Source organism: Cricetulus griseus, chromosome 3 (genome assembly GCF_003668045.3).
Source record: "Cricetulus griseus strain 17A/GY chromosome 3, alternate assembly CriGri-PICRH-1.0, whole genome shotgun sequence".
Classification (NCBI taxonomy): domain Eukaryota; kingdom Metazoa; phylum Chordata; class Mammalia; order Rodentia; family Cricetidae; genus Cricetulus; species Cricetulus griseus.
The window spans coordinates 191,260,004-191,287,809 of NC_048596.1; the positions used below are offsets into that span (position 1 = coordinate 191,260,004).

At 43.0% G+C, this 27,806-nt stretch overlaps 1 protein-coding gene across 2 annotated transcripts in view; it reads left to right on the top strand.

Moving 5' to 3' along the window:
- The window catches only part of Wwox (WW domain containing oxidoreductase), a 985,794-nt gene that overhangs the window by 231,264 nt on the left and 726,724 nt on the right, over window positions 1-27,806 (top strand). For both annotated transcript variants that reach the window (XM_035442699.1, XM_027410805.2), the window contains exon 6: window positions 17,231-17,319. In XM_035442699.1, the coding sequence (XP_035298590.1) occupies window positions 17,231-17,319 (89 nt within the window). The remainder of the gene's footprint in view (window positions 1-17,230; window positions 17,320-27,806) is intronic.

Below are 27,806 nucleotides of genomic sequence, written 5' to 3' on the forward strand. Positions count from 1 at the left end.
TTGTTAACCGTTTGGTCTCAAGGCTCTAGTTTATCTTCTTTATCTTTCATTTCTAATGTGACTCGTTAAAGTCTTCAAAGAGTGTCAAATGCTTCTATGGTTTAAGGCTATGTGCTTGGCACATTGAGTTCATGATTTTTCTTGCCTAATTGTTTCTGTCTTTGCCTACTGTCCCTTTTCATCTCTAGTGACTTTGTTTTTGCTTGAAATTTTACTTTTATGTGATATTGCTGGATTAGCTGATTTGGTTTTAAAAGTTTGCTAGTATTTTTCCTTTGACCTCTTTATTTTCAGCCTTTTAGTATTTGTTTTATTCATGTATTTTTGTTAAGTGATGATAGTCACCATAACAAATATTTTCCAGTGTATTTGCTTGTTGTAGTGCAGGCCTTTGAAGCCAGTGCCTCACATGTTTAAGGCAAGCCCCCTTCCAACTAAGTAGTATTTCTAGTTAGTTTTGATATCTTAATAGTTTCATACAATGTTAAATTCTTATGTTACTGTATTTGAATTCCCATTGGCTGGAGATAGGTACAAAGTCCTGGGAATATGTGTACTCAGGTTCTGAGAGGAACACACCCCACTTAGTGATGTTCTACTTCCTGGCTATCTATGAGTTTGTTGCTGTGCTTAATCCTGAGGGGAACTGGGTAGTTCATCTGAGTACTCTGGAAGTAAGACATGGGGATTTGGTGGGTAGCTCATCTGAGTACTCTGGAAGTAAGACATGGGGATTTGGTAGGTAGCTGGAACTCTTTTTTCCAGTCTTCACATCTGGAGATAGACTTTCTGATTCCTTCCTCCCACATGAAAAGTACATTCATTCTTTTCCCCACAGGCAGAGCGTCTCCAAGTCTAATTCAGATACCCTAATTCTACGGAAGGTCTGGGGTCTTCTTCATGCTCACACATGGCTCTTGTGAATTAGAAATCACTTCCACCCTCACTAATCCTTGAGCAACAGAAGTGGGATAAAGGCAGACTATTATCAGGACCAGTTCCTGCTTTGGAAAGGGACAGTGATACACTGCCCTATGGCAGACTGTGGTGGAATCCAGCTTTGCTGGTTCATGAACAGGACCCCACAATAGGAGCCACTTACACCTTCTCTCCAGGAAGTGTCCTACGGGTCATCCTCCCTGGCGCCATCATAACTAGGTCTTCAAGAATGTACCCTCCTAGGACTATCACAGTTACCAAAGCCATATCCTACTTGGCACAGACTTGGAGGCTTTTATAGACTTTTAAGGCAGGACTAACTTAAAAACTAAGTACAATCATTTATTAATATGAAGATGTCAGGTCTATTTGTTCCGAGTTAGTCCCTCTGTAGTCTCCATCACTACACCAGTCTTTCCAAGGCTTTTGGGTTGTTTATTTTTCTAATATTCTCCCCATCTTCCCTTCTTTCCTCCCTTTCCTCTTTTCCTCCTCAGTATCAGCTACAAAGAGGCTTTCTGGAGTAAAGGACTTAGTTTAAAAAGCAGCATCATTAACCTGATATATGCTACTGGGATGAATTATTTGAATTAACTCCAAACTCGTAATGGGCAACTGTCTCTCCGAGATGCTTCCTGGCTTATTCCTGCTTTTTGGATCCTGATTCTGTTGGCTTTCAACTCTGCCATCTCTGGCTTTCATTTCTGCTTGCAAGTTGAATAGCCTTGCTTCTCCCAGCACATCTCTTTCCCAATGTCAGGGTGTAGCCAATGCACGGTGACATTCTGGATGTTCTCTGGAGAACTTTGAGCAAGTTATGACAGAGGATGTCAGAGCTTGTCCAGGTATCCCTCCAGTGTATGTCACAGATCCACCTGCATGTCTCTTTAGACTGATTGACAGATAACATTTGTCTATTGGCGAACCTGGTATCTATGTTCCTAGTGGCTCTGCTGTGTCTTAGGAACTCATTGCATTCTACATTCATTTGACGGTAGGAGAAAGGTGATCTGATGAAGCCAGGCCATGTGAAGGATGGGTTTTGTTCAGCTGTTAGTGGAAACCTAGCTGTCTCACCTCCCTGCCCTGCTGGCTGAGCCTGTGGTGCCTGCCCTGACAGCCACCCTTTTCACACCAGTCCCTCACTGTGGAGAAGATACCTTCTGGGTCCCAGCTGGCTCTCTGCACACTGTGTATATTTTGAATAAAATATAGAGCTGATTTCAAATTGGTATTCTGTTGCTGTCTGCCTTTTCATGTGTGAATTGAAATCCACCTTAGTTCTTGTGACTCCTAACATACTTGTCCTTATTTCTTCTCTACGAAGTCTTTTTCCTTTATTATCCTTATTTGGATATAAATGGGAATAATTGATCTGCATGTTTTGGCATTCCTTGCATCATATTCTCCTTGTGGGTAAAGTAGGTAAATGCCCTTTCCTTTCTCTCCCTTTCTTTCTGTTACTCTTGGAATTTTAATGTAAACATCTACATTTTCTCTTTCTGCACAAAGTCATTTGTTGGCTCCACCATTCTAATCAAAACAAGTCTGATTACCTGGTAATTTAACACTTAAATGAAAATTGTCCTCTCCATAAAGCAACCCCCCCTTTCATGTTATTTCTCTTCCTTACCCATCTTGTTTTTAAGTGTAATTAATTCGTTTGATCTGTTACTGATCTAAAAGATGTACAAAATTTGATGATAACCTGATCACAAACTCTCCTTTTCCATGTGTGTTGTTTCCAGCCCTCAAGTCCTCTGTCTTTGGGAGTGTTTTGGTGAGAGCCTTTAAAAGCTGCTAGGGAGATTCAATTTTAAACAGGAAACCTTATTTCTTTCTGAAGCCTGTTTTTTAATCTCTCCTCGTTTATCCTTTGGAGACTCTGCCTTGCTTCTGCAGAAACTCTGCACGATCTCTCCCTTTGGATCTATCCATAAATTAAAAATAACTGCCGTGGCTCCTCCTCAAGCATGATGATATTATTCCATGTTTACGCCACACTCTGCATGCCGAGCTCATATTCATCATCATGCGGGGTGGCCAGCTTCTGAGTTGCCGGCACTCTGCCAGCCAGCCTGAAGCACTCAGAGGAGAGGCCGGATTATCAAATGGCTGTGGGAAATGGCTGCAGCAAGTATTATCTGCTACTTTTTAAGTTCTGCCTCTGGCGCTGTCCCATCCCTGCTGCCATATTATATATTCATTCATTCGTTCGTTCATTCATTCATTCATTCTCTCAAGTAAAGTCTGTCTTGAAAACTTGCCCCAGGCCACTGATGGTGAATCAAACATTCCAGGTAGAAACATAAAACTGTACCTTTTAATTTACTATCAGTGTCAGCATGAGCCATTGGCTGTTTGGGTTTCTCTCAGTGCCCCCCTCCTGTGGTGTTTGTAGGGATGGAAATTGCTATTACCTCTTTGGAGGACACCCAAAAAAAATCTATCAAATTGAAAATGTGTATTACCCTTTGACCTACTACTTCTACTCAAGAGATTTGCTGGGGTGGGGTGGGTTACATATTGCAAAGTGTGCCTAGTGTTGCATTGCTTTCACTGGAAGAAATAAGAAACAATATCACATCATTCCAACAAATACAACAGCTAGCACTTATAACAAGGTACTTACCAAATGTTTAACACTTGTGATTACTAAGGTATTTTCCATACATGCCACACAATTAAATCCTCACAGTAACTCCCCAGAGAAGTTCTGAAATTTGTATTCTTACAGAGATGTAAGGTAGGGCATGGAGAATTTAATTTAAAAATTCAGGGGCCAAGGAGATTGCCCAGGCACTAAATTGACCTGATTTCAGATCTCTAGCACCCTAAGACAGAGAGAGAGAGAGAGAGAGAGAGAGAGAGAGAGAGAGAGAGAGAGAGAAAGAGAGAGAGTGTGAGAGAGAAGAAAGAAGGAAGGAAGGAAGGAAGGATGGAAGGAAGGAAGGGAAGAAAAAAGGAAGGAAGAGCAAATGAAAGAAAGATGGAAAGAAAGGACTTTGAGCCCAGGACTGGCAAGGAAGAAGTTAAGACATGTGGGTCCCTGGAGCTTGCAGAAATCTGGCATAGACCTCGAGTGCGTGTGCATACACACACAGACACACAGACACACAGACACACAGACACACAGACACACACACACACACACACACACACACACACACACACACACTCACACATGTGTAGGTACACATACAAGTTTCTTAAACTAGTAAGTATGGACTCAACATTCTTACTGCAAGTTAAACACATGTCTTGAAAACAATGAGTGGAGCTACAGTCAGACATGTACAATTATGTATTAATTGAGAAAAGCCAAGTTGTTGAACAGCTTCTTGCCACAACCCTTCATTGGTTAGGAAAGTCACACAATACTTTTACATGTGTAGAAAACCATATTCTGGCAGAGTTTGAGACAGGCAGCTACTACACTCTTTTTGGAGCAGTGGACTTCGGTCATTTTAGAGTATGTCAGTCACTTCTGGATTACATGTACTTTTTTAAACCACTAAAGGTACACTTTAGCAGTTGAAGACTTGAGGTGAATATAAAGTCCTCTCACCAAATCTGCATTGAACCTTGATGCTACTGACCCTTGGAGCCAGATTCTTCTTTGCTGTAGGAGGTTGTCCTGTGCATTTTGGGATACTCGAAGTATCCCAGTTTCTATCCCTAGGTACCAGTACACCTCTCTAACAAATTGTGATAACCAGAAATGCCCATGAACATTTTGGATGATTACAGAGCATAGATGGAGCCCTGATCAAGAGCTGTAGGTATCTGGATCTTTTCACTCCAGTGGCTGAAATAAGATTGTGCCTCCATTTCAGGATCTTTCAACCTTGAAAGTGTTCTTCAGAAAACATAGAAAATTGTCTAAACCAGAGCAGACAAGACTTGCTTGCCTTCTATCCATTCAGCCTCCTCACGGTTGGCCTGCCATTGGATAACTGATGGGCCCCAGAACTTCGTTCAGAGCTGTGCCCCTCTTTCTGAATTTAGACTGGGGTGAGGACAGTGATCTTTAGCCCTTTTATCAGCAGTTTTCTCAAGGTAGGAGGTTCAGATGCTAAACAACTTTCATTAAGAACTCAGCTATTAAGTATGCAAAATATATAGACCATTCCTGTTGAGAAAGTAATTATACAGTAAATTAGCCGACTGTCCAGTATGCTGCCTTTTAAGCAGGTCTTTGATGTTTCTAGTACTTACAGAGGATATAGGGCATGTTTATTAAGACTCCTCAACTGTGTATAAAACTAGAGCAGTCCAAAGTAATGGTGTCTGCTGAAGGAGTCTTTATCATATGAATTTACCTTCAGTCATCCATTATTTATTTCAGCTATTTTATATGCCATTATAATAAATATTATGACAGAGAAAGCTTTTACGCTTCAACTTATTGTACGACTCTGTGCTTGCCTGCAATCCTTCAGGAATGTAACCATGTTTTACCTATAGTTAACGTAAATCATCACTCACATTAGAATGAAAAATTCACTGTGGGGGAAAAAAACAAGGCTCTTTCTTCAATAGTGAAGCATAAATGCACCCTCATGTTGCCTGCCAAACTCCTCAATCCACTCACTGCCCTGCCTTAAACTGTTCCTAAGCTGCAAAGTGAATGCATCTAAGAGAGGGAAATTGGAAGGTTTTGGAATATTTCACTCTCTTGTTAGTTTCTGGCAAGATAAGCTTTCTTTCTTTCTTTCTTTCTTTTTTTTTGTTCGTTTAAACCCAGAGTTTAAACTATTGCCAATTACTATTTAAGCATTTTTAATAGTTTTGCTCTTATATAACTCACAATTCATATGCCAAATTAAATACAATGCTCTTCCATGTGATTTCTCCTTCAATAGCCTTGCAGTTATCTATAGGTATTGATACAGTTATTTTATAAGTTGAGTTCTGGTAACACAAAGTGAAATGTTTTGGCCTGTACACAATGAAGAAAGAGTCGTCATGATTTTCTCATTAAGAATGTTTGTGTATTTTGGCAGGGGGATGTGTGGGTGTTTATGGGGAGGCTGGACATGAGGGTTGATTGTGATGGTTGACTTCAAGGTTAGAAATGACACATTCAGCCCCTATCCTTCAAGGTTTAGAAAAAATCCAGGCTTCTGCCAAGGATCATTTTGGTTTACTTCCCAGATTCAAAGTGTATGAGCATCATGAGAGCATTATCCCCCGAAAGAGCGTTTTCCTATTAGAAGCAAAACAGACATCTGGATACGGCAATGCTTGCCGGTAATCCTGGACTGGGAGGCTGAGGTAGGGGGAATCATACTTTTTTATTTTTATTTTACATCCCAACCACAGTTTCCCCTTCCTCTCCCTCCTGTCCTCTCAGCCATCCCCCACCACCACCTCCCTCTGTCCCCAACCCCCAATCCAGTCCTCTATTTCTGTTCAGGAACAAGCAGGCCTCACATGAATATCAACAATACATGGCAAATCAAGTTGAAGTAAGACTAAGTATCTCCCCGTGTACAGAAGAAGGGAAGAAAGGATTGTAGGAGCCGGGGGGAGGGGGGGTCAAGAACACCACAAGAAAACTCACAGAATTAACTAACCTGGGCTCATAGGAGCTCACAGAGATTGAACCAACAACCAGGGAGCCTGCATGGGACTAACCTAGGCTTTCTGCATATATGTTACAATGTGTAATTTAGTCCTCTCGTGGGACTCCTCACAGTAGGATCAGGGGCTGTCTCTGACTCTTTTTCTGGCTTTTGGGGGATCATATTTTTAAGGCAAGTATGGGCCAAATAGCAAGACCCTGTCTCAAATAACCAGGGCACTTGGGAAGTAACATGGTGTACAGACAGTTAAAATGCACAGGAGTGGGAAGGAGATCTTACATGGTACCTTGCCTGATTGTTATATTAGATGGTACATTTATTGGTGTCTAGTTTTTCCTTTTAAACCTGTCTTAGATTAGGCTGGCTCCCCACCAAGACTTCTCTGATGCAGGCCTGGGCCCACCCACCTGGGAGCTGCAAATATCACAAACCAATTCTAGCTTCTTTTTCCTCCTGCATTTCCCAGTGAAGACACTGCCATTCTTCGTCACCATTAACATCCCTTAAATGATACTGGAAAAATTAGTGTTCTGCAGTCCTACATAGGATACCGATGAATTATTAAACTGGTTTGGTTAGATGCCTATTGTAGTTCTGTGAATAATGTCATGTCAATAGTATGCGCAGCACCAGTGTCCCTTGCCATTGTAAAAGTGACAAGTCCTATTTACTGTTGCAGAACATAAAACCAGGACTGAGAGTCTGTAAAGAAGGACGAGAGCCATCAGCATAATGCAATTAAGGCCCATTGGATTAGAATTTGCAAGATGCCATTAGCAATAAGCTCTGAATGTAGATTATAGCTTTGCTTACAGGGTTTTTTTTTCTTCCAGCAATAACACTTCTCTTGTAAATTCTAAGTGTGTAAAATAAATACGATATAAAGTAGACTCGAATGAGAATATATGGATGTTGTTAATTTCTTGGTAGTTTCTTCAAGCTATATGTGGGAGCATAGGAAGTAGGTCCAGATCACAGTATGCCCTGTGGCGTCTCCATCTTAGTTGTCACCTGTCACCACTGTTCCTGCAGTGCGTCTTTTAAGTTCACCAGCCTTTGTTTCCTCATCTGTATAAATGGTGCAAATTAATATGTACTTCCTAGGGATTTTCATGTCACTGTTGACTGCAAAAACAACACTGAACATGTTTGAGCTCCTTGTTACTTTTGCTGCTCATGTCATCAAGTTGGTTTATCTACAAAAGTGCTTCTTTACACAAGTGGCTTTTTATACTAATTTCTTTACACAAGTGTTTCTTTACATGTGTGCCTCTTTGCATGAGTGTTTCTTTGCACAAGTGCTTCTTTTACAAGAATCCAGAAACAAACTTTTCATGTTTGTACAGGAGAGGTGTGGGCAGAACCAGTGACTCTGCCCCACCTCAAAGAAAGATTACAAAGTTGCTAATTCCTGTTTGTCTCAGCTAAGGATTCTATTGCTGTGAAGGGACACCAAGACCACGGCAACTCTTACAAAAGAAAGCATTTATTTGGGGCTGGCTTACAGTTTCACAGGTTTAGTCCATTATTGCCATAGGGGATGGAGTGTGGGCCTGGCAGCATGCAGGCAGACAATGGTAGCTGAGAGTTCTACATCTGCATCCAAAGGCAATAGGAAGAGAAAAACCCACTAAACCTGGCTTGAATATTTGAAACCTCAAAGCTCAACCTCAGTAACATACTTCTCCAACAAGATCACACCTACTCCAGCAAAGCCACACCTCCAACAGTACCACTCCCTATCAGTCTATGGGGGGCATTTTCATTCAAACCACCATACTACAAGACACTAAGTGTTGCCTCTGTGTTTGCCCACAACAGACAGGATTTTCTGGGCATATATATCAGAGGCCCAGTTCCATGAAGCCACCTAGTGCCAATGGGTTTCTAAGTCCTCTTTCTTCTGTAGTCAGATATACTCCTTTTTAAATTTTGTTTTTAAAATTACATGTTTGTGTGTTTGTGAGCTTATACAGGATTGTCAGAGTACAGGTGTGGAGGTCAGAGGACAGTGGGAGTCAGTTCTCTCCTTCCACCAAGGAGATCGTGGGAATCAAACTCAGGTCATCAGGCTTGGCAGCGGGCATCATCTTGATGTACTCCTCTTTTTAACTCCTATCATGATGATGGTTTTAACAAATCATAAGAATGAAGAGCTGCTGTCTCCTGCCATTTGATAAGTTCAATGTGTGGGCCAGTATGTGAGCCAGAGGCTCCTTTGCTCTATCTGAGTGGAGAAAGCAGAGCCTATGAAATATAGTGACATGGTGCAGCCTGCTCACCTTAGCATGCTCCATCCCCAGCCTGCTCACCTTAGCATGCTCCGTCCCCACTCCACCCCTGTCAGAGGCTTGGCTAGTCCACCAAAATACTTTGTGATCTCAAAGTAAGAGAAATGAGATAGTGGGGGAAACGTCAATAAATAGCCAAAAGCAAACAAAAGAAAAAATCTGTCCCCCAAAAACCTCACACATGTTCTTCCAAGTATATTGCATGCAACTGACAGTTGATAGTCATGTAACGACTGCTGTCTTTCTTAGTAGGTGTGACCATGAAATGTTTTCTTTCTTTCTTTCTTTCTTTCTTTCTTTCTTTCTTTCTTTCTTTCTTTTTTCTTTTTGAGACAGGGTTTCACGATATAATCCCGGTTGGTCTTGAGCCCGTGAGAAGCTTCCTGCCTCAGCCTCCTGAGTGTTGGGATTATAGGATGAGCTACCATGCCCAGCTTACTGCAACTGCTTATGTTTCATTTCCTGAGGTTTCATTTCACAGAACAGCATCCTGGTTTTTTGTCTGCCTCTGTTGTTAAGCAGGATGTGAGTGTGAGGGTTTCCCTCCGATTTGCTGTGGGGAAGAACAGGATTTTGTGGGAAATGCTTTGTTTACCTTCAGAGGCAATAGTGATTAAAGATTGAGCAATGGAAGACTGGGATGAATACTGTTTTCTTCACTGAAACTGCAAGTGGACACTCTGCTGCCATGTCTATTGGATGATACAGGGTGTAGCCTTGGTTACTAGGAGAGGTCAGGAATGGTAGTGGACTCCAGGAGAGGGGTGGGCTGTATGGATTGAGGACTGTGGAGGTGAAGGGGAGGAAAACCATGACTGAGGTGCTGTCTGTGTGAATTGTGGACCTCAGGTTCTCTATGAACATGGGTAGATGATTGTAGGGATACACGGGTACACAAAGGCCTGGGCTCACGGAGAGCATTGTGAAATTGCTGTCATTGGCCAGTGAGGACCCATCCTTGTCACTGTAGAGTGAAGCCACTCAGTGCCCATCCGGAGGGTGATGAGAGAGAGCAGTGTTCAGCTGCAGTAGTGACTGAGTTAGTGGGCTGTTTTCCAGGGTCTGGTTCTGCCTTACAAACACAGTTCCCAATAAACAGCTACTGTTAGTCCCATTTTACAGAGGAGAACACTGAGTGCCTCTGGAGAATTCATTTTCCTAGCCACTCAGTGTTGAGACCCACTATGACAAGGCTGTCTGGCTTGATCTATGGTGTCATTGAAATCTTCTTTTGTATAAATTTTATTTAAATTAGAAACAATCTTATTTTATATATAAATCCCAGTTCCCTCTCCCTCCCATCCTACCACTGACCCTGCCATCCCATCCAACATCCACTCCCCCGAAGAGTGAAGCCTTCCATGGGGAATCATCAAAGTCTGGCTTGTCATTTGGGGCAAGTCTTAGGCCCTCCTGCTTGTGTCTGAGAGAGTAGCTCTCCATGGGGAATGGGCTCCCAAAGGATAAATACTGCTTCCACTGCCAGAGGTCCCATCGACTGCCCAGGTCCCCCAACTGACATCCACATTCAGGGGGCCTGGTTCAGTCCTATGCTGGTTCCCCAGCTGTCAGACTGGGCTTGTGAGCTCCCGCTTGTTCAGGTCAGCTGTTTCTGTGGGTTTCCCCAACGTGGTCTTGACCTCTTTGCTCATCACTCCCCCTGTTGAGAATATACACTGAGCTTGGAAAGGCATGATGGCATGCCTCAGGGGAGTTCAGTGGGTTCCCCCCCCCCCATCCTGAGATCGTGTATCACCCTTCACAGAGGTGCTATTGAAGCCTTCCCTAGCATAGTTATGGGAGTTAAGATTAGCAAGAGGGATCTGCAATTACCGTAATGCTATGGATCGTTATTGAAAAACAGTGGGCATTGTGCTTGAGCAGTTGCCTTCATATACACAACGACAATAACATTTTCTGATGGCCTCATGGCTTACATATGTAATAGACATTTTCCTACCCCCAAAGGCAAGTACTGTTTGCAATATTCTCCAGTAAAGTCAGCCGAGGCCCAGCGCTCCTCTGAGTCATGTCATGTCATCAGTGCTGTGGGTCCCACTGAGCTGTGAATCCAGGTCAGCCTGGCTCTGGCTTCTCTGTTGAAAGTGACATCATCTCTCCACTTTGCTATCTAAATACCTCATGCTGTTCCCCATCTGGTCCCTCTGGTTTCAGGCAGTATCACATCTGAGTCACACTTGGCCGATTTATACTCATGAAATACCAGAGATCAGTGTAGCGTAACAGCCACCAGCAACCCAGTTGTTTCTGCATGGATACACTTCATGAATCACAGGGGCAGGTTCTAGAACTTCATAATGCACAGACAAGAAGGCCTGTATCCTGAAAGTGCATCTGTGCGCTTTAACAACAGCGAGTGCCTTAATCCCCAAGAAACGGGAGAGGAGGACATTTGCTCTTCAGTGAGCTCCCTGGTTGAATCCCACATGTTGGGAGGCAAGTAGCCTTCTTAGCTCCCTGGAAGTTTCCATCATGTACTGGCTGCAACCTGGGGGATTCCTTTTTTAACATGTTGGGTAGGAGCATCTGTATACATAATTTACAACAAACCAACATCTCTAGTGGTCTGATTGCAGGATATAGTAAGGATTTGGGAAAGAGGGGTGTTTTACAGCATTTCAAGATTGAATAGTCTCAGCATGGAGTTCTTTCTGTTATCCAAAGTCTGTTAAGTAGGCAAAAGGAACATGATATACATAAATGGGGAACTTATGGAAGGTTTTTCCCCTCCCCTCCTTTGTCCTTCCTTTCTCTCCTCTTCCCTCTCCTCTCTTCTTCTTTCCTCTGCCTTTCACTCCCTTCCCTTCCCTTCCCTTCTCCCTCCCTCCCTTCCAGCCAACATGCTACTTGCTGCTTTGTAGTCGGGACTGACGCTTTGCTCACAATTCTCCTGCCCCAGCCTCAGACTTCTGAGTACTGGGATTATAGCATGCAGTGTTACATGTTTATGTCCATCTCACTTCCTTCATTCTTTTCTGGAATTGGTGTGAGTTTCAAGCAAGATATGACTGAAGGAAGGCTGGGCAACTAGACATGGGTTTTTTTCTTAATCCTCAATGTTCTCGTCCTGGATCTCCATTCTTCTACTGGGTACATGAGGTTTACACTGTATTACACCTAGTCAGAGCTACACAACACTCTGCCATTGAAACTGGATTGTAAGCAACATCCTCCACTGCCCAATGAAACCCTCTTGAGATCCTGCATAGGACTTATTGCATTTCCTGCTGTGGAGCAGCATTACAGAAGGTGGAGGCTCCATGACCAAGACAAACCTAGGTCCCTACACCTGATAGTTAAGTGTGAGCAGTAGAAGTTCTTTGCCCTTTCATGTTTTGATTCAGGACCTGTCCCTTACAACACTTGCTGACTGATACAGACCTTGCTGGATATGCTAAGGAATTCAGAGTTTTTGCTGGTCAGTCTGAATTGCAAAAAGGATTTTTGCTAGTATGTGTTGCCTAAGTAGAGAACAGGCTTTGGCCAAACAAAACTCTCCCTGTTTTGGATGCCACATGTTAATTGAGTCACTTGTTAATAAAAGTAATTTTTTATAGTGATGGGTCATTTCTAAATCTTGACGATGGGAATGATTATATGAAATGGTAGATTGTCCTTTTGGTTTTCTATTGCTGTGATAAAGATATGGTGACCAAAAGCAACTAGACTTACATGTCCTGATCACTGTGCTAGGAGTAGCCAAGGCAGGGACTGAAGCAGGGCAGTAATCTAGAGGCAGAAACTGAAGCAAAAAACATGGAAAAGTGATGATAACTATATTGCTTAGCTTGCTTACTATGTGACCCAGGATCACTTGTCCAGAGGATGGCACCACCCACAGTGGGCTGAGCCTTTCCACATCAATCACTAATCAAGAAAATGCCTACACAGGCTTGTCCATAGGCCAATGTGATGGAGACATTTTTAGTAATGGTTCTCTCTTCCCAGATGACCTTACATTATGTCAACTTGACACACACACACACACACACAAAAAAAAAAAAAAAAAAACAACTAAGCACAAGTAGGCAAAAAACTAAACAGCGCACACAGCAAAATGTCACATAATTTGACATGGAGATAGACCAAGCAGATGAAAGAAAATTAATGCATCTCCAAATTGGTAAAACCTTCCTACTGACTCTGATCTAATATATTTAGTATTGCCAGTGTTGAGATTTTCAGGTTTTAATAACGTAGGTAAGATATCTCCACTTTGGGTAGCTGGATAATGTGCATGTGAGACCCTATGGACCAGTTTTGACTTCTTCTTGCAAGTCTGTCACTACATCCAAATAAAAGCACATGCATTAAACCAGCACAGTGATTTGTGGCCTGCTCTAGATCAATCACTGGCAGGTTGAGTCTCTTGCCTTCCCTCCCCTGATAATCCACAATTCCACACTTCAGAAATGAGTTCTGTCCGATGTCTATTCACCAGGCTACACTTTTCTGCTAAGTTTGCTAGGCAATCAGGAGAGCAAGCCCCCTCCCTAGCACAGGAGTAAACACAAACCCCTATGTTAATTCCCAAAGCCACATCCCCCCTCAACTTCACGGAGTTGCATACAGTTTTTCAGAAGCAAGAAATCTGATATCCAGGGCAGGAGAACTCTTTGAATAATAGTGTGTGGACTGGAGTCTCTATCCCCAGGAGCTTAGTAACCCACATCTCATGGATTAGTTGGGTGACCCCTCCCTCCCCCTGGATATATATGTCCTGGTTTTGTTCTTATTAACAATGGCAGCTAAGTGCTGTACTTTGAAGAAAAAAAGTGGAAGGGGACCAAAAGATAACCTACCAATTTTAAGTTACACGTAGAGAGGAATGTGTGGGTCACTTGGCTCCACCATCATTTCTCTTGGATTGCTTTGGGGTCACCATCTGGGAATGTTCTCCCTGTTTTATGAGGGAAATATGTACATGTATTTTCATAATGTGTAGCATGCATGTCCTTTGGGGTTTCCAGGAAGGAACGCTGTCTTTAACAAATGCCTGACTTTTCTTTGTGATGTAGTTGCACTTCTGTAGGATTCTGTATATTGCAATGATTGTCTTGCCCTGGGTAAAGGGGGATGGGAAGCATGGGAGTTAGGGGCTGTTGATGGGGCTGACAGCTCATCTGCTTGTCCTAAAGGTCCAATCAAGTACTTGAGTGTTATCATGCACAAGAATGTGGGGGATACAATCACAAAAAGGCAAACATGATATGTACTCACTCGCATGCAGATTTGAGACATAGAGTAAAGGATTACCAGCCTACAATCCACACTACCAGAGAAGCTAGTAAACAAGGAGGACCCTAAGAGAGCACAAGTAGGCAAAAAACTAAACAGCGTTTAGAGAGACATACATGGTCCCCTGGAGAAGGGGAAAGGGTCAAGATCCCCTGAGCAAATTGAGAGCACGGGAAAGGGAAGAAGAGGAGGGATGCAGAGGTCATGAGGGAGCAGAAAGGTTAAGTCAGGGGAAGAATATAAGATAGGATATGTGATAGGTAGGGTTTTAGTTGGGGGATGGTAGGGGAGGATGGGAGGGAGAAGGGAACTGGGATTGTCATGTAAAACAATCTTGTTTCTAATTCAAATAAAAAGAATGATTTAAAAAAAAGAATGTGGGGAATACAAGTCAACTATTAACAAATTTTATATGCTCAGCAGAATTTTAACATATTGGATAAATACCACTTACAGGACAGAAAAATGAACAAGTGAACAAACAAGAAAACTGTGGGATTTGCTTATCATTTTGAGGCTCCATCGCTTTACACAGATGTGACCTTACTCTGCTTCCTTTGGGTGCCATGGTAGCAGCTCAGGTGTCTCTTTGTGGCTTTCATCTCCTTGTGCAGCCTTGGCTGACTTTGAACTCCTCATCTTTCTTCCTTTCCCTCTTCATTGTTGGGATTACAGGTCCACACCACCATACCTCTTTCTATTTGTTTAAAAAAAAAGGGTTGTTTTTAATTGTATATAGGTATGTAGGTAATGTGCACAAGAGGGTAGGTAACCCACTGAGACAAGAGTCATTGGATCCCCTGATTGGAGTTACAGATGGTTGTGAGTCACCTGACGTGGGTGCTGGGAACTAAAGTCAGGTCCTTTGTAAGAGCAGTGTGCTGAGCTGAACCTTGTGTGACCCATCCAGCTCCATGACTCCCTGACTAGGAGAAGAAAGAGAATCCTCTGCTAGCATCCTTGCTTTCCTGGATCCTATTGATGCTTTCCTTCCAAGATAGCAACATTTCAGTAGCTGCCATTGTCACCCCAAATTAGGACTTTTCTACTTACAACAAGCCAATCTTGTCATAGCCACTGGCATGTTGTTGTATCTGGAGAAACCACTTAATCACTCTATTCTACTTTTTCCTAAACTTGGACTCTGTTAGTAACCATGACTTGGATCCTATGGGATCTAGTGTCAGTGATCTGGTCTGATGTGGTCTTCAAAGAGGGTCTTTGGAAGTCATTCACATCTTGTATCACCATTCTTATTGTAACATGGCATTAGAGTTAGAACTTGACACAGGAGATACCTTCTCCTAGTTAAATTTACTGAATATCTTCGTTAGGACTTATTAATAGTTAATTCAGCTTTTGCAAATGAGGAAACTGAGGCTCAGAAATGTTAAATGGTTCAAAGTCAGTATTATTTCTACAGTCACTGGCTTATGATCTTTGCTCAAAGTTTGTAAATTGGGTTAGAACCCAGCACAGAGGCAGCCAAGCTAAGCTGGCTACTGCTCAGCCCAGCCCAAATCCACTCCCGGGTAAGACAGCCTGCATCTGCTTCACGGCATTGAAGGGGTCCTTCTATTCTCCTTAGTCTGACTTACATATCACAGTCTAGACTAGAATTCCCAAGTTTACCATTTGTTTCATGAGGTTTCTGTACCTGAGAAGATAGGTAGTGCTGGACATTCTTGGAAGAAGGTAGGTCTCAGAAAGAGGTAGTATTTAATCTTGTTCCCCACAGTTTACCCAGACTTAGAAGTTTAAAATACTCTGTAAACATGAGGTCTCAGAACAATAGCTCTGAGGTCTGTCTATGCAGAATCCTGCCAGGAAGATGGTATCCACTAGACTGTACCCAATCCTGTTCCCTCTAGTAAGACTGATTTGGGGTCAGTCCTTTCCCATTCATTGCTCTCTAGTCTCTTAAAATGCCACCCTAGCCGGGCGGTGGTGGCACACGCCTTTAATCCCAGCACTTGGAAGGCAGAGGCAGGCAGATCTCTGTGAGTTCAAGGCCAGCCTGGTCTACAAGAGCTAGCCTCCAAAGCCACAGAGAAACCCTGTCTCGAAAAACCCAAAAAGAAAAAAATAAATAAAATGCCACCCTGAAGAGTTGGGAGATAGTATTCCCTGCTGTTCAGTAATTTTAAAGATTTATTTTTAAATGTGAGCATTGTGTGAGTGCAGGCATGTACTTGCACAAGTGCAGGTGGATAACTTTGGAAGCCAACAGAGCATCAGATCCCCTGAAGCTGGAGTTACAGGCATTTGTGAGCTATTGAACATGCTGAGAACCAAACTCTGGTCTTCTGGAAGAGTAACAAGTGCTCTTAACTGCTGAGCCTTCTCTCTTTGCTGCTGCTGCTGTTGTTTTTAGTGTAGAGTCTCTCACTGGCTTGGAATTTCTGGGTAGACTACACTGGCTGATCAGCAAGCCCCAGGGATCCTCCTCTCTCCACCTTCCCAGTGCTTGGATTGCAAGCATGTGCCATCACATCTGGCTTGTAATCACACATAAGTTCTAGGAATCAAACTCACATCCTCTTGCTTGTATGGCAAGAAATTTCCTAACTAGTCATCCCCAGCCCCACCTTGAATTTATTTCCGATTACAAAAATTTCTCACCATATCATCTCATCTGGCCTTAAACTCACCCAGGCTGACCTGAAGCTCATCGATGGGGTGTCAGGGTTACAAGCATATACCATCAACCCTGGCTGGATTGTCTTTAAGGGTGATGTAGGCTTAGTGGAAGTGTTTCAGAACCTCGGTGGAATCTTTTTGAGATTACAGTGTTGTTCATTCCATTGTGGCCAGGCTTGCTCTGGTGCCCACCCCCATAGATGCAGCTCTTTGGAGCACATATTTAAAGATAACATGAGCTAGAAGACTCCTTGGAGTCTCTTCTGTGTACTGAGTGAAGCCATGCACAACCCCCAGCCCAGAGCTCCAGCCGAGTCCCAGCCTCACGTGCTCCCCGGACTTGGCAGTAAAAGCTGTGTTCTTCCATTCATTCTGATGATCTATCGTCTCTCTGGGCGTCTAATATTAAACAGGGGAATTCCGACATGTTCCATAACGCATTTACTGTAACTTGATACCACGAACTATACTTGCTGTTATTTATCATTTCTTTTTTATTTTCTCTCATTCCAGCACAAAGCCAAGGTAGAAGCAATGACCCTGGACCTGGCTGTGCTCCGTAGCGTGCAACATTTTGCTGAAGCGTTCAAGGCCAAGAATATGTGAGTGTTTCAGTGAGGGGTTATACATCATTATTCCTTGCTATTGTAATGTCTTTATCAGATGAACATTATCAGGAGAACACAAGGCTGCAGTGCTGTCTTGGCATCCAAACCGGAGGCTCGTTTATATTGGCACTGTTAAGGTGAACAGTATTTGCCTGACTCTGAGTCACCCTCGTTATGAGATGTGTCATCAATCTAATAACAGCTTCACAGACCAAAAAGAAAAGACAAGACATTGTTAAAACACGTAAGGCTGATACACACTAGGGCATTTTTAAGATGTGCCCTGTTACAAACGTGTTGTTGTGCATCTCTCAGACCCGAGGAAAAGTGTACCTCAAGGGCATCCAGGAACGTCACTGATTCTGCATGGACAGGGCTGAACCCCTGAGCATACTCTCTAGTGCTATACAAGCCTTTGATGCTTTGACATGGAGTGTGGATGTAGCTTTGAACACAGATGCAGGTTGTAAGACTCTGAGGCCTTTCCCGCCCCTAGTGCGTCCTCATACACACTATCCTGGTAGGATCTTACATTCACTGCATCTGCTGACTTTGGAAGTGAGCATTCTTCATCTGCTCTTCAAAATGCCATAGTTTGGGGAAGAGGCTGTCTACTCTTCTACCCTCCAGCAAACTCTGTTCCCCACAGAGAAAGAAATCAGAGAAGAGAAATGAAGAAGAGAAGGAAAGAAGAAGGGAGAGGGAAGGCATGAAGCAGAGACTCAGGCCCCATGCTAATGAAAGCAGTGGTGGCTAGCTATGTTATAATTATAGTATTTTGTTTCCAAGGTTTATTTTTATGGTTGCCTCCATAGGGCAAGCAGTACTGGTTTCTCATTTACCATAGTGGCTTTGGTTTCATTAATAAATAACTTCACTTAATTTTACTTTCCAGTGAGATGATTGAAGCATGAGGATTAAGTTAATCATAGCCCCAGTGGTGCCAAGGGGGAAATAATGGTGTGAGTGATTTCAGCATGACTGGACTGGTAGAGCTCAGACTAGGCCATGCTGAATTTTCCTGAGCAGATGAGAGGTTGGGGAAGGGATTTTCAACCAGGTATTCAAATGCTACTGTGTCACCTGGTTACTTATCCTGGGTCACTCTGGTCTTTTAGACCATCACAGTATTTGATCTTTGCAGAGCAAGCAAGTGGATTGACTCCTTGGGCTTATTCATAGTACTGTAGATGTATATCACTCCCAAGTGAAGACCCTTCACTGACTCATAGGCAGAGCTAGCTCCACCCTGCCCCTGGGCCTGCCAATCAGAAATGTGAGCCCCATCATGTGCTCTTTCCAGTGCTGTGTCCTCACTAGCTGTCATCCCTCGTCAGAGCTATAAAAGGGGCTGGAGACCGGGAACAGCACTGGCTCCCACATTTATTCATCATCCTCATCATTCGTTTGTCTACTTGTTCATTTGCTTAACAGGCATTTGTGAGCACTTCCAAATCCCCCCTTCTTCTGGGAGGACATTGCTGACCACTGGAAGTCAAGGCAACAAGCCATAGTCTTAGTTGTCAGCACGCCTTGTTTTGTTACTGATGCTGTCTCTTCATCCCAATACACCTATATTTGTAGAGGAACAAAATTACTAGAAAGCCCAGCAGCAGAAGTAAAAACTCATTTCAGGGGGTTCATTTGGGGCACACACATTTAGAACGCCTCACCTGTGCCTTCTGGTTCAGTTCTGAAAGCACTTTCACTGAGGGAGTGACTGTATCCATTAGACAGATGAGGAAAATAAGGCTAGAAAGATGAGATAAGAAGCACATAGACAACATATGGTAAGTAAAGGGGACAGGGCCCTATGTGATCCATCACACCAGGATTCCTTCTCGTCTACTCTGTGATGCTGCCTTTTATTATAAAGACAATAGAAACTTGTACTCAGAAAACTAGTGGGTGTCTTAGGGACACCTGGCAGTTGATGGCAGATGAAGCATTCTGTCCATTCTAACTTCTTCTTCCTCCCTAGTACCCACTGCTCTGATTAGATCTTAAAATGAGTGGCTTTGCTGAAGAGAGCTGACTGTTTGATCATAGCCCCCTTCTCCATAGCTCAAAGCAGTCATTAGATTTTATTCAGTAAATAGATCAGAAAGCATCACACTTAAGGGCCTTTTACAATCATGGACTCCAACTCTTGGAGGGAAAGATTGCCCATTTTGCATTAATCTTTGGTTTTCAATACTTACATGTTCAGGCCCAAGGGCAAGGTTTCCCTTAGACTAAGGCTTAGAAACTATTCTTTCTGTGCCTTAGGAGTATAGGATTGCCCACAGTGTGGAGAAATACTGCCATACTAAAAATACGTATAAAGAAGCGAGCGATTTTTCCCTTTTGACATACTGCCAGTTCCGAAATCTCCCCTGGAAAGGCAAATGACAGCTCAGTGCTAACGGTCTTCGGATTCAGAGAGCTGTCAGAAGTGAATTTAAGTGCTGGTGACCAGGCTGCCAGAAAAACATGTGTAACTCTAGTCTTATCATCACCTCCCATCTTTAGACATTAAAATTTCCTTGTGTGTAAAACATAATGACAAATGAAAGAAAGCCTGCCAGCTCAGAACCAGTTCCTCTCTTGTGCAGTTGGACCAAAGAAAGGAAAAGCCCTTCAACGTAAATTCCACGTGGGTGCTCCATTATGGTCCATTGAGTAGTTCTTTTCACAGCTTGCACATGAGCACCCTGGAATACCATCAGGCTCCATGCCATCTTGAGTAGAAGTGTGACCTCTCACCTTGGGATGGGCAGTGCATTTATTTTGTCACTCGGAGATGGCAAAAATAAAAGCTGAAGGCAAAACAGTGGTGGAAAGTACAGCCTGTCACATATGCTTCAGAGCTGGCCTCTCCCTGCCTTGAGGAGACTTGAAATCAGCATCTGGGCTTCTCTTTGGAGGATCTGGTGAGGGAGGAGAAGACCCTTACAGAGTGAGTGTGGCTGATAATTGTTATGGAAGCAGTAGGGATTAGCCAAGCCTTTTTTTTTTTTTTTTTTTTTTTTTTTTGTCAACTCTATGCATGCCAACACATTAAACTCTTTTCCTGTTTTGCATGTGTGTATGCACATGTGTGCATGTGGAGGCTGGAGGTTGACATTGGATGTCTTCCTCAGTCAACTCTCCACTTTATTTCTTTCAGGCAGGGTCTCTTTACTGAACCTGGAGATGGTAACTTGGCTAGGCTAGCCTGCCAGCCAGCTCCAGGGTTCCTGCTATCTCTGCTTGCCCAGCACTGGGATTACAAGTGTCTCCGTATGTCTGGCTATCTAGTGTGTGGTGGTTTGAATGAGAATGGCCCTCCATATGCTTATGTTTGAATTCTTGGTCCACAGTTGGTAGAACTATTTGGGAAGGATTAGGAGGTGTGGCCTTGGAGGAGGTGTGCTACTAGGGTCAGGCTTTGAGATTTCACAAGACTCTCACCAGTTCCAGTGTGCTTTCTCTGCTTTTTGCATGTAGATCAAGCTGTAAGCTCTATGTTTTTTGTTTTTTTCTCCTCCGCCATGCCTGCCTGCTTACTTCCATGTTCCCCACTATGATGGTCAAGGACTCTGAAACTGTAAGCCCCAAATAAATTTGTTCTGTAAGTTGCCTTGGCTGTGGTGTCTTGGCTAACAATAATAGAAAAGTAACCAAGGCAATATGGATTCTGGGTGATCAAACTCAGGTTGTCATGCTTGTGTAGCAAGTATCTAACTGACAGCCGCCTCCCCAGCCCCTGTGCAAAGGTCTTATACACATATTCTCTGTTGGCTTCTTACACATTATCACCACAGTTTACCAAATCAGAAGGCCCAAGCACACAGAGTCCGAGTCCTTTCCTGGTGAATCATGTGTTATATGAAGAATTTGAACCCAAGATTGTCCACATCCAGACACATAAAGGATAGGTGACTGCTTGCCACGACTGTTCTCTTGCCAGGATTGTTCTCCTGAGGGTCTGTGCAGATTGCCTGTACAATATGCCTCTTCCACTTGCTAGCTCATTGGCTTTTTCAGTCATTTCTGCTATTATTCTTCACTAACTTTTCAGGGTGATCAGCTCAGGAACCTCAGTCTGCTTCTAGATATTTCTCCCCAGAGTTAGTGGTGGTCAGCCAGTATGTCTCGGGCCAAATTATTCTGGGAATTACTGGAAAGTTCCAAACCAAAGACTGTGGCAGCTGAATTTTTGTCCCCCCAAGCTGAATTTTTAATAAAATATATTTTGGTTTAAATTGGCATTCAAAAAGGGAGCCAGACTCCACAGTGCTGGTAGGCAAGGGTATCTGTCAGTGGGGAGCAGCTGGGCAAATCCCTTTTTGATAATTACCCAGGCTGGTTATCTGAGTGACCTGTGACAGACTCCACTTGTTGGTGATGGCTACTTGTACATTCTCAATCTGCCTGTAGCTGTTTCGTTTACCAGAATAGAAAGCCTACATCTTGAGGCCTAAAACAGCTCGGTGATCCAAGGACAAGATGTTCCAGAAGCATGTTCTTTCTCACTAGAGTTCTGTCGTTCCCAATAAAATGGAAGGCTGCACTCCAATCCTGCAATTTTAAAAGTTGGGAATGGCACACCATAAAGAACATGGGTTACCAGGATTCTCGTTGCCAGCCAGCTCTCATCGACCAAGGGCTTCGTTCGTCCTGGAAGAGAACTGCAATTGATAGAAAATTCATATTAACATAGTTGTGCAATTCTGAAGGTTTCTAGAACTCCGTTTTTCATCATGGGTTTCTATTTCTTGTCTCAGCTTTCTGTCTCTAGTATAATTTAAATAAATTAGGCTTCATTTCACCAAGAAAATCATACTGAAATATGTTTTATTTAAAGGTTAAAAAGAAAGGTTTTCTATCCTTTACTTATTAAACATTTGAGGAGAAAAATCTTTAGCAAAGCTGTTTATTTTTACTTTCCACTAGAAGACTTTCATAACTTGAGCTACTAACCAGGATATTATAGTCTTGGATTCATATTCCAGAGTTCTGACTCTTTTCCATCTATAGAAGTGGGTGGGCTATAAATTATTAAATAAAACCCCAATTTCGAGGGATAAATTACCCAGAAGACCAGTGTGTAAATTACAGATTAATCTTTCCTCTTCTCCCTAGCTCAGCTTTGCGAATAATGTTTTAGCCAACATTTCTGCATCCATCTTTGCTGAACATGAGACATCATCCTGCTCTGAGCACCAGGGGCCCTGTTGCTCCCCTCACAGTGTGAAAACTCAGGGAGAGAAAACACTGAGGCTCATTTTCACTGTAGCAGAAGCTCTCCAGTCAGATCTTTCTTATGATGTCTCGAGGAAGTTTTATGAAGTCTACCAGTTCATTGTTCCTCTACCCTATATATTTTCCATCTTAAATCATTGAAAAACCACAGTATGGCCCATTTAATATATCTAGAAACACCAGGGAACATTTTGTATCTTACAGGCCCTTTTTTTTTTTTTTTTTTTTTTTTTTTTTGCTACTTAACTCTTTGGGTGTCAAATCCTTTTACATAATATTGTTTAAAAAACATCTCAAAAGTATATCATGAAATAATCTTGTATTAAACCAAAAAAAACATCCCAACTCTGTCAAGTAGTACAGTATAAAGCAGGGCTCAGTACACTTTCCTGTAAAGGACCAGAGAGGAAATATTTTACATTTTGACATGATGAAATCTCTTCGTCAAAACTCAGTTTTGCCCTTGTAGCATGGAAGCAGCCATGGGCAGTGTGTGCCAATAAAACTTTATTGTCAAAAGAACTGTGGGCAGTTTGTGTTGATAAAATTTTTACTGACAGAGGAACCATGGGCAGTGTGTGCCAATAAAACTTTATTGACAAACATTCCATAGCTAGACTTCTCAGCAGTCACACTATATTAACCCTAGGACAATAGCCCACAATCCCTCCTTTAGTAGAAACAACAGGTTTTGGGATGTCAGCTGAATCTAGATTTAAATTTCAACTCTACTGCAATTGTTTTCTTGGAAAAGGGATCGTGTTGTGACTGGTTATGATGGGTATGTACATAGAACTAACCGTACATAGTCAGTTCATCATTCTGTAAAAGTTGCATTTGGCTACTTAGTAGGTGGGAGTAGGCTTGTGAGTAGAACAGTGTGCTGGCCTAAGTTTTGTAGGAAATACCACTGTATGGGAAACAAGCCAAGTAACACCCTGAATATAATTAAATCAGGAAGATCCTGAAGCCCTACTGGGGGCTTGAAATCATATAATGATACTGGTGATGGATGCTATTTATCAGCTGTTAGTCATGTGTCATACACAGCTGAGGAGTCAGAGCACAGGTTCAAAATAGCAAAAAAAAAAAAAAAAAAAACCTGCAGTGTCTTCCAGTTCTCCCCAGTTCAACAAATGCTACATTTTACAGGTCAAGAGATTAAGGATCCTCTCCAAGGTCATACTAGCAAATAGCTGGTAGGCTAGGCTAGATCTTAACACCAAATCTCCAGTGAGCTCAGCAAACACAATTTGGAAAACAAGAGAGATCTGACTTATTTGGGAAAGGTGTTATGTAGCACACATTGCCTCCCCGAAAGAGGTTTGCCCCATTAATTGGATGGATGACAGTCCTAGACTACTGGAATGATTATTAAGGTCACTTCAAGGTCAGAGTTGATGCTTTGTGAAACCAATTTTCTATCACCAAGAAGAGATTTGTTTTGCTGAGATGTGTATAAAGGAGGTTAAACAGACCCATCAGAAAAGAGGCTTAGCCCCTCAATTAAGGTAACCAGACCATTTTCTTCCAAATGTCTAGGAGGTGCTTCTCCATGGAGTCCCCTTAAGCAGAAATGGCAGCTATTTGCTCTCATTTACCATCACCTATATACATTTACACCAGATGTCAGTGCTCATTTCCCCTTATTTCCTACTCGTCTTCAAAATGATGCTTATCAGTAGACAGACAAGACCAAAGGGTCATTTCGCTATGTACACCTCTGAACCAGAGCCATTACTTTCACATGCAAACTCAGCTCTGATTCCGACCTGCTCAGGGGCATCCTTCTGGCTGAGGTACAGTCACTACACTTGCTGATGTTGCCCATTCAGTTCTCAGAGACCAGGTCTAATTTCCTGTGTTGTTGATAATTATCTATGCTCAACCCTATGACTCTATACCTCACACCCATAGAAACATCCACAGGGTCTGCTTGCTGGCTCTAGCAATTACCTTATACAGTTCCCTCCTACCTACCTGTCACCTGCCCAGGGGATGACTTTGTGTTTCTGCAGAGCCTCCTGTTTCCCTCCTCTCTTCTGCATCAATGAGTCATTTCTCAGAGCAGTGGTTCCCAACTGTCCTAATGCAGTGACCCTTTAATACAGCTCCTCATGTTGTGCTGACCCCCAACCATAAAATTATTTTGTTGCTACTTCAAAATGGTAATTTTGCTACTGTTATGAATAGTAATGTAAATATCTGATATGCAGGATATCTGATTTATGACCCCCAAAGGGGTTACAACCCACAGGTTGAGAACCACTGTCATAGACCATCAACAACACAGAGTCATCACATGCAAAGTTTGGGCTGCTTTCTGTTTTGTGTTGATTTGTAATTGTTGTTGTTACACCAAGCCCCAGAGGATCAGAGGCAATGGCTAATTCATCTCTGACTTCATTCTATATCTTTGTTCTGTTACCTATGAAGATGATGACCTTGGCAAATTACTCTGTCTTTGTGATCCTTGGTCGATTCCTCAATGAAAATGAGATGAGATGGTCAAACCACTCTGGGGTTGTTGAGAGGATTAAATACCATACTTTTCTCAGATCATAGCACCTGGTATCTGGTGTGCACTTAGCGCAGGAGTGCTCAGACTTCAGAAGAGAGTGTTGGATTTCCTGGAGCTGGAGTTACAGGCAGAGGCGAGCTGCCCGATGTGGGTGCTGGGAACTGAACTCAGGTCCTCTCCAAGAGCACCAAGTGCTCTTAACCACCACGTCATCTCTTCAGCCCCAGAAACAGCCTTTTAAAAGTAATTGTACTAACCATAATTATTTGAGACAAACTGCCTTCTAGGATTCTATGGAAATTTTTCTCCATTGAAGAGATCCCTGATCTGGTCATGGACCCTGTGACTCCATTAGCCAGGCACTGTTTGAAGGAGAGAGAGAATAGCACCCTCTAAGTCCAGTTCATAGAAGCTGTTCTTTGGCCCTTAAAGAGACCAGTTAGCAAGGCAGCTTTGCAGCAAATCCATGGTAATGTTAATGTTGGGTCACTCTCAGGGAGCCTTTTATTTATGTAAGACTTGCAGAATGCATTCCAGTGTCTGTATTTTTGAGCTGCGTTCCCTAGCCTGGCTCATGAATCCCACTTGGTTTTCTTCCTTCTGTACCATTCTTTCCAACTCGACTGTCAAGTCAGGATCCTGCATTTACATAATTGACACATTAAAACACTGTACTTAAACTACAGTGAAATCGAATTTTAATAACACGGGGAACATCTTTCCCTTCAGTAAATTGTTGAGAAGTTAATTCTTGTTAGCCTAAAAACTTGAATATACACTTGAAATAAATCAGCTGCACTACACTGTGTGCCTGCTGAAAGTCCCGGAGGAAGATTCCATTTGCTGATAACCCGCTCTTCAAGTGCTCTGTTTTGAGTGTTGTGCATGCTTTCTTTTCTCCATTTTGAAAGTGTAGATTCAGAACCTTGTCTCTCAAAACCATAAGTGGGTCCTCTGAATTAGTAGCCTGGTTCTTCATTTCACTACTTGTCCTGGTGCTGCAGGTCAGCCACCAACTAACATATGGTAAGATAAAGGTACTAGACAGGCCAGCTAGGGCTCCATAGTGAGACCCTGTCTCAGAATAAACAAACAAGCATACTGAAGTTGGCATGACCCAAACATTGATAACCAGAAACAGACAGCAAAATGTATCTGGTTGTCCCAGAAGAATGTAACAGGTAGGTTGACAGATTGTAGCTCCTGGAAGTCATACTGAGCAAAATGTCTCTACCTTGAAAGGACAGCAGTGCCTGGATTGCTTACAGTAGTTCTCTAAGGTCTCAAGAAGAGTGATGCAGCCGCTCTCCCACTTGGCTGTTATAGAAGCAGCGAGGAGTCCCTAACAAACACTGACAGATACCTGCTACCACCAGCCATTCTGCCCTGTGGTCCTTGGGTGTGGATGGATGGATAGATAGTTGATTGAAAGAGGATGCCCTAGGTAGCTTTAATTGCTAAATTGACACAGCCCAGAGTTATCCGAGAACAGTCTCAGTTGAGGGATTTCCCAAATCAGATTGGACTGTGTGCTCATTTGTGGAATGTTAGCTTGATTGTTAATTGATGCAAGGACCAGTCCTCGGTGGAACATGCCATTTCTGTCTATGAACATCAGCTAAGCATTGGCCAGGTAATTTCTGCTGGAAGAGGCTCTGGAAGCTCAGAGTGAAGAAACCTAGGATGCCCACCCAGGTGGCCCCAGATGGCAGGACTCCGATTCCAAACTAGTTACATTGCTCTGCATTGTGACCTAAGAAATGAAGGGTTCAGTTTGACTCATAGTTAGTCTACCATGTCACAGAACACATGTTGGGGTATCTTCACATGTAGTAGTTGGGGGCTTGTGGCTATAGCATCTCACATTATAACAGATCATGAAGCAGGGGGTTTGAGCCAGAATCAGACATGGCTATAGCTTTTAATGCCCACCCATAGTGACCCGAGTCTGCTTGGTAGGCCCCAAGTCCTAAAGGTTCTCCAACCTCTCAGCGTAGCCATGGGTAAGTGAAACTACTCCCTGGTGTGGGGGTAATAAGGGATCGAAGGACCCTTCCATTGCTGGACGAGAGAGATTGGTGAGTGTGTGAGTGAGGATGAGTGAGTGAGGGTGAGTGAGTGTGAGTGAGTCAGTGAGTGAGTGTGAGTGAGTCAGTGAGTGAGAGTTAGTGAGAGTTTGAGTGAGAGTGAGTGAGAGTGTGAGTGAGTGAGTGAGAGTGTGAGTGACAGTGAGTGAGAGTCTGAGTGAGAGTGAGGGTTAGTGAGTGTGAGTGAGGGTGAGTGAGAGTGAGTGAGTGTGGGTGAGTGAGAGTGTGAGTGAGTGAGTGAGTGAGTGAGTGTGAGCGAGCACTGGGCAGGGATTCAGTAGCAACTGGCTGCTGTCTATCACTTACCTGGTCTTACTTGACAATTCCTGGCTCTTCCTTGGGCCTTCTTAGTAACAGAAGCACAGCTCCAACTTGTAATTGTATTCATGTTCCCGCCCCCACCCTGGGAGTTCTTCAGACTTTGCTCTGCTCTGCTATGGAATGCAGGGCTCCTTTTTTTTTTTTTTTTTTTTCTTGATAGAATGACTCTCTATTAGAGGGATGGCTTCAACTTGATCTTGGACAAGATGTGCACATGAAACCTGAAGACCATACTGCAAAATAGATTCCAGACCCAGCTGCCCCAGCCCTATTGGACTCAAAAGCCTTGGATTAAACAGATTTCTCTCTGTGTCTTTCCTTTCCTT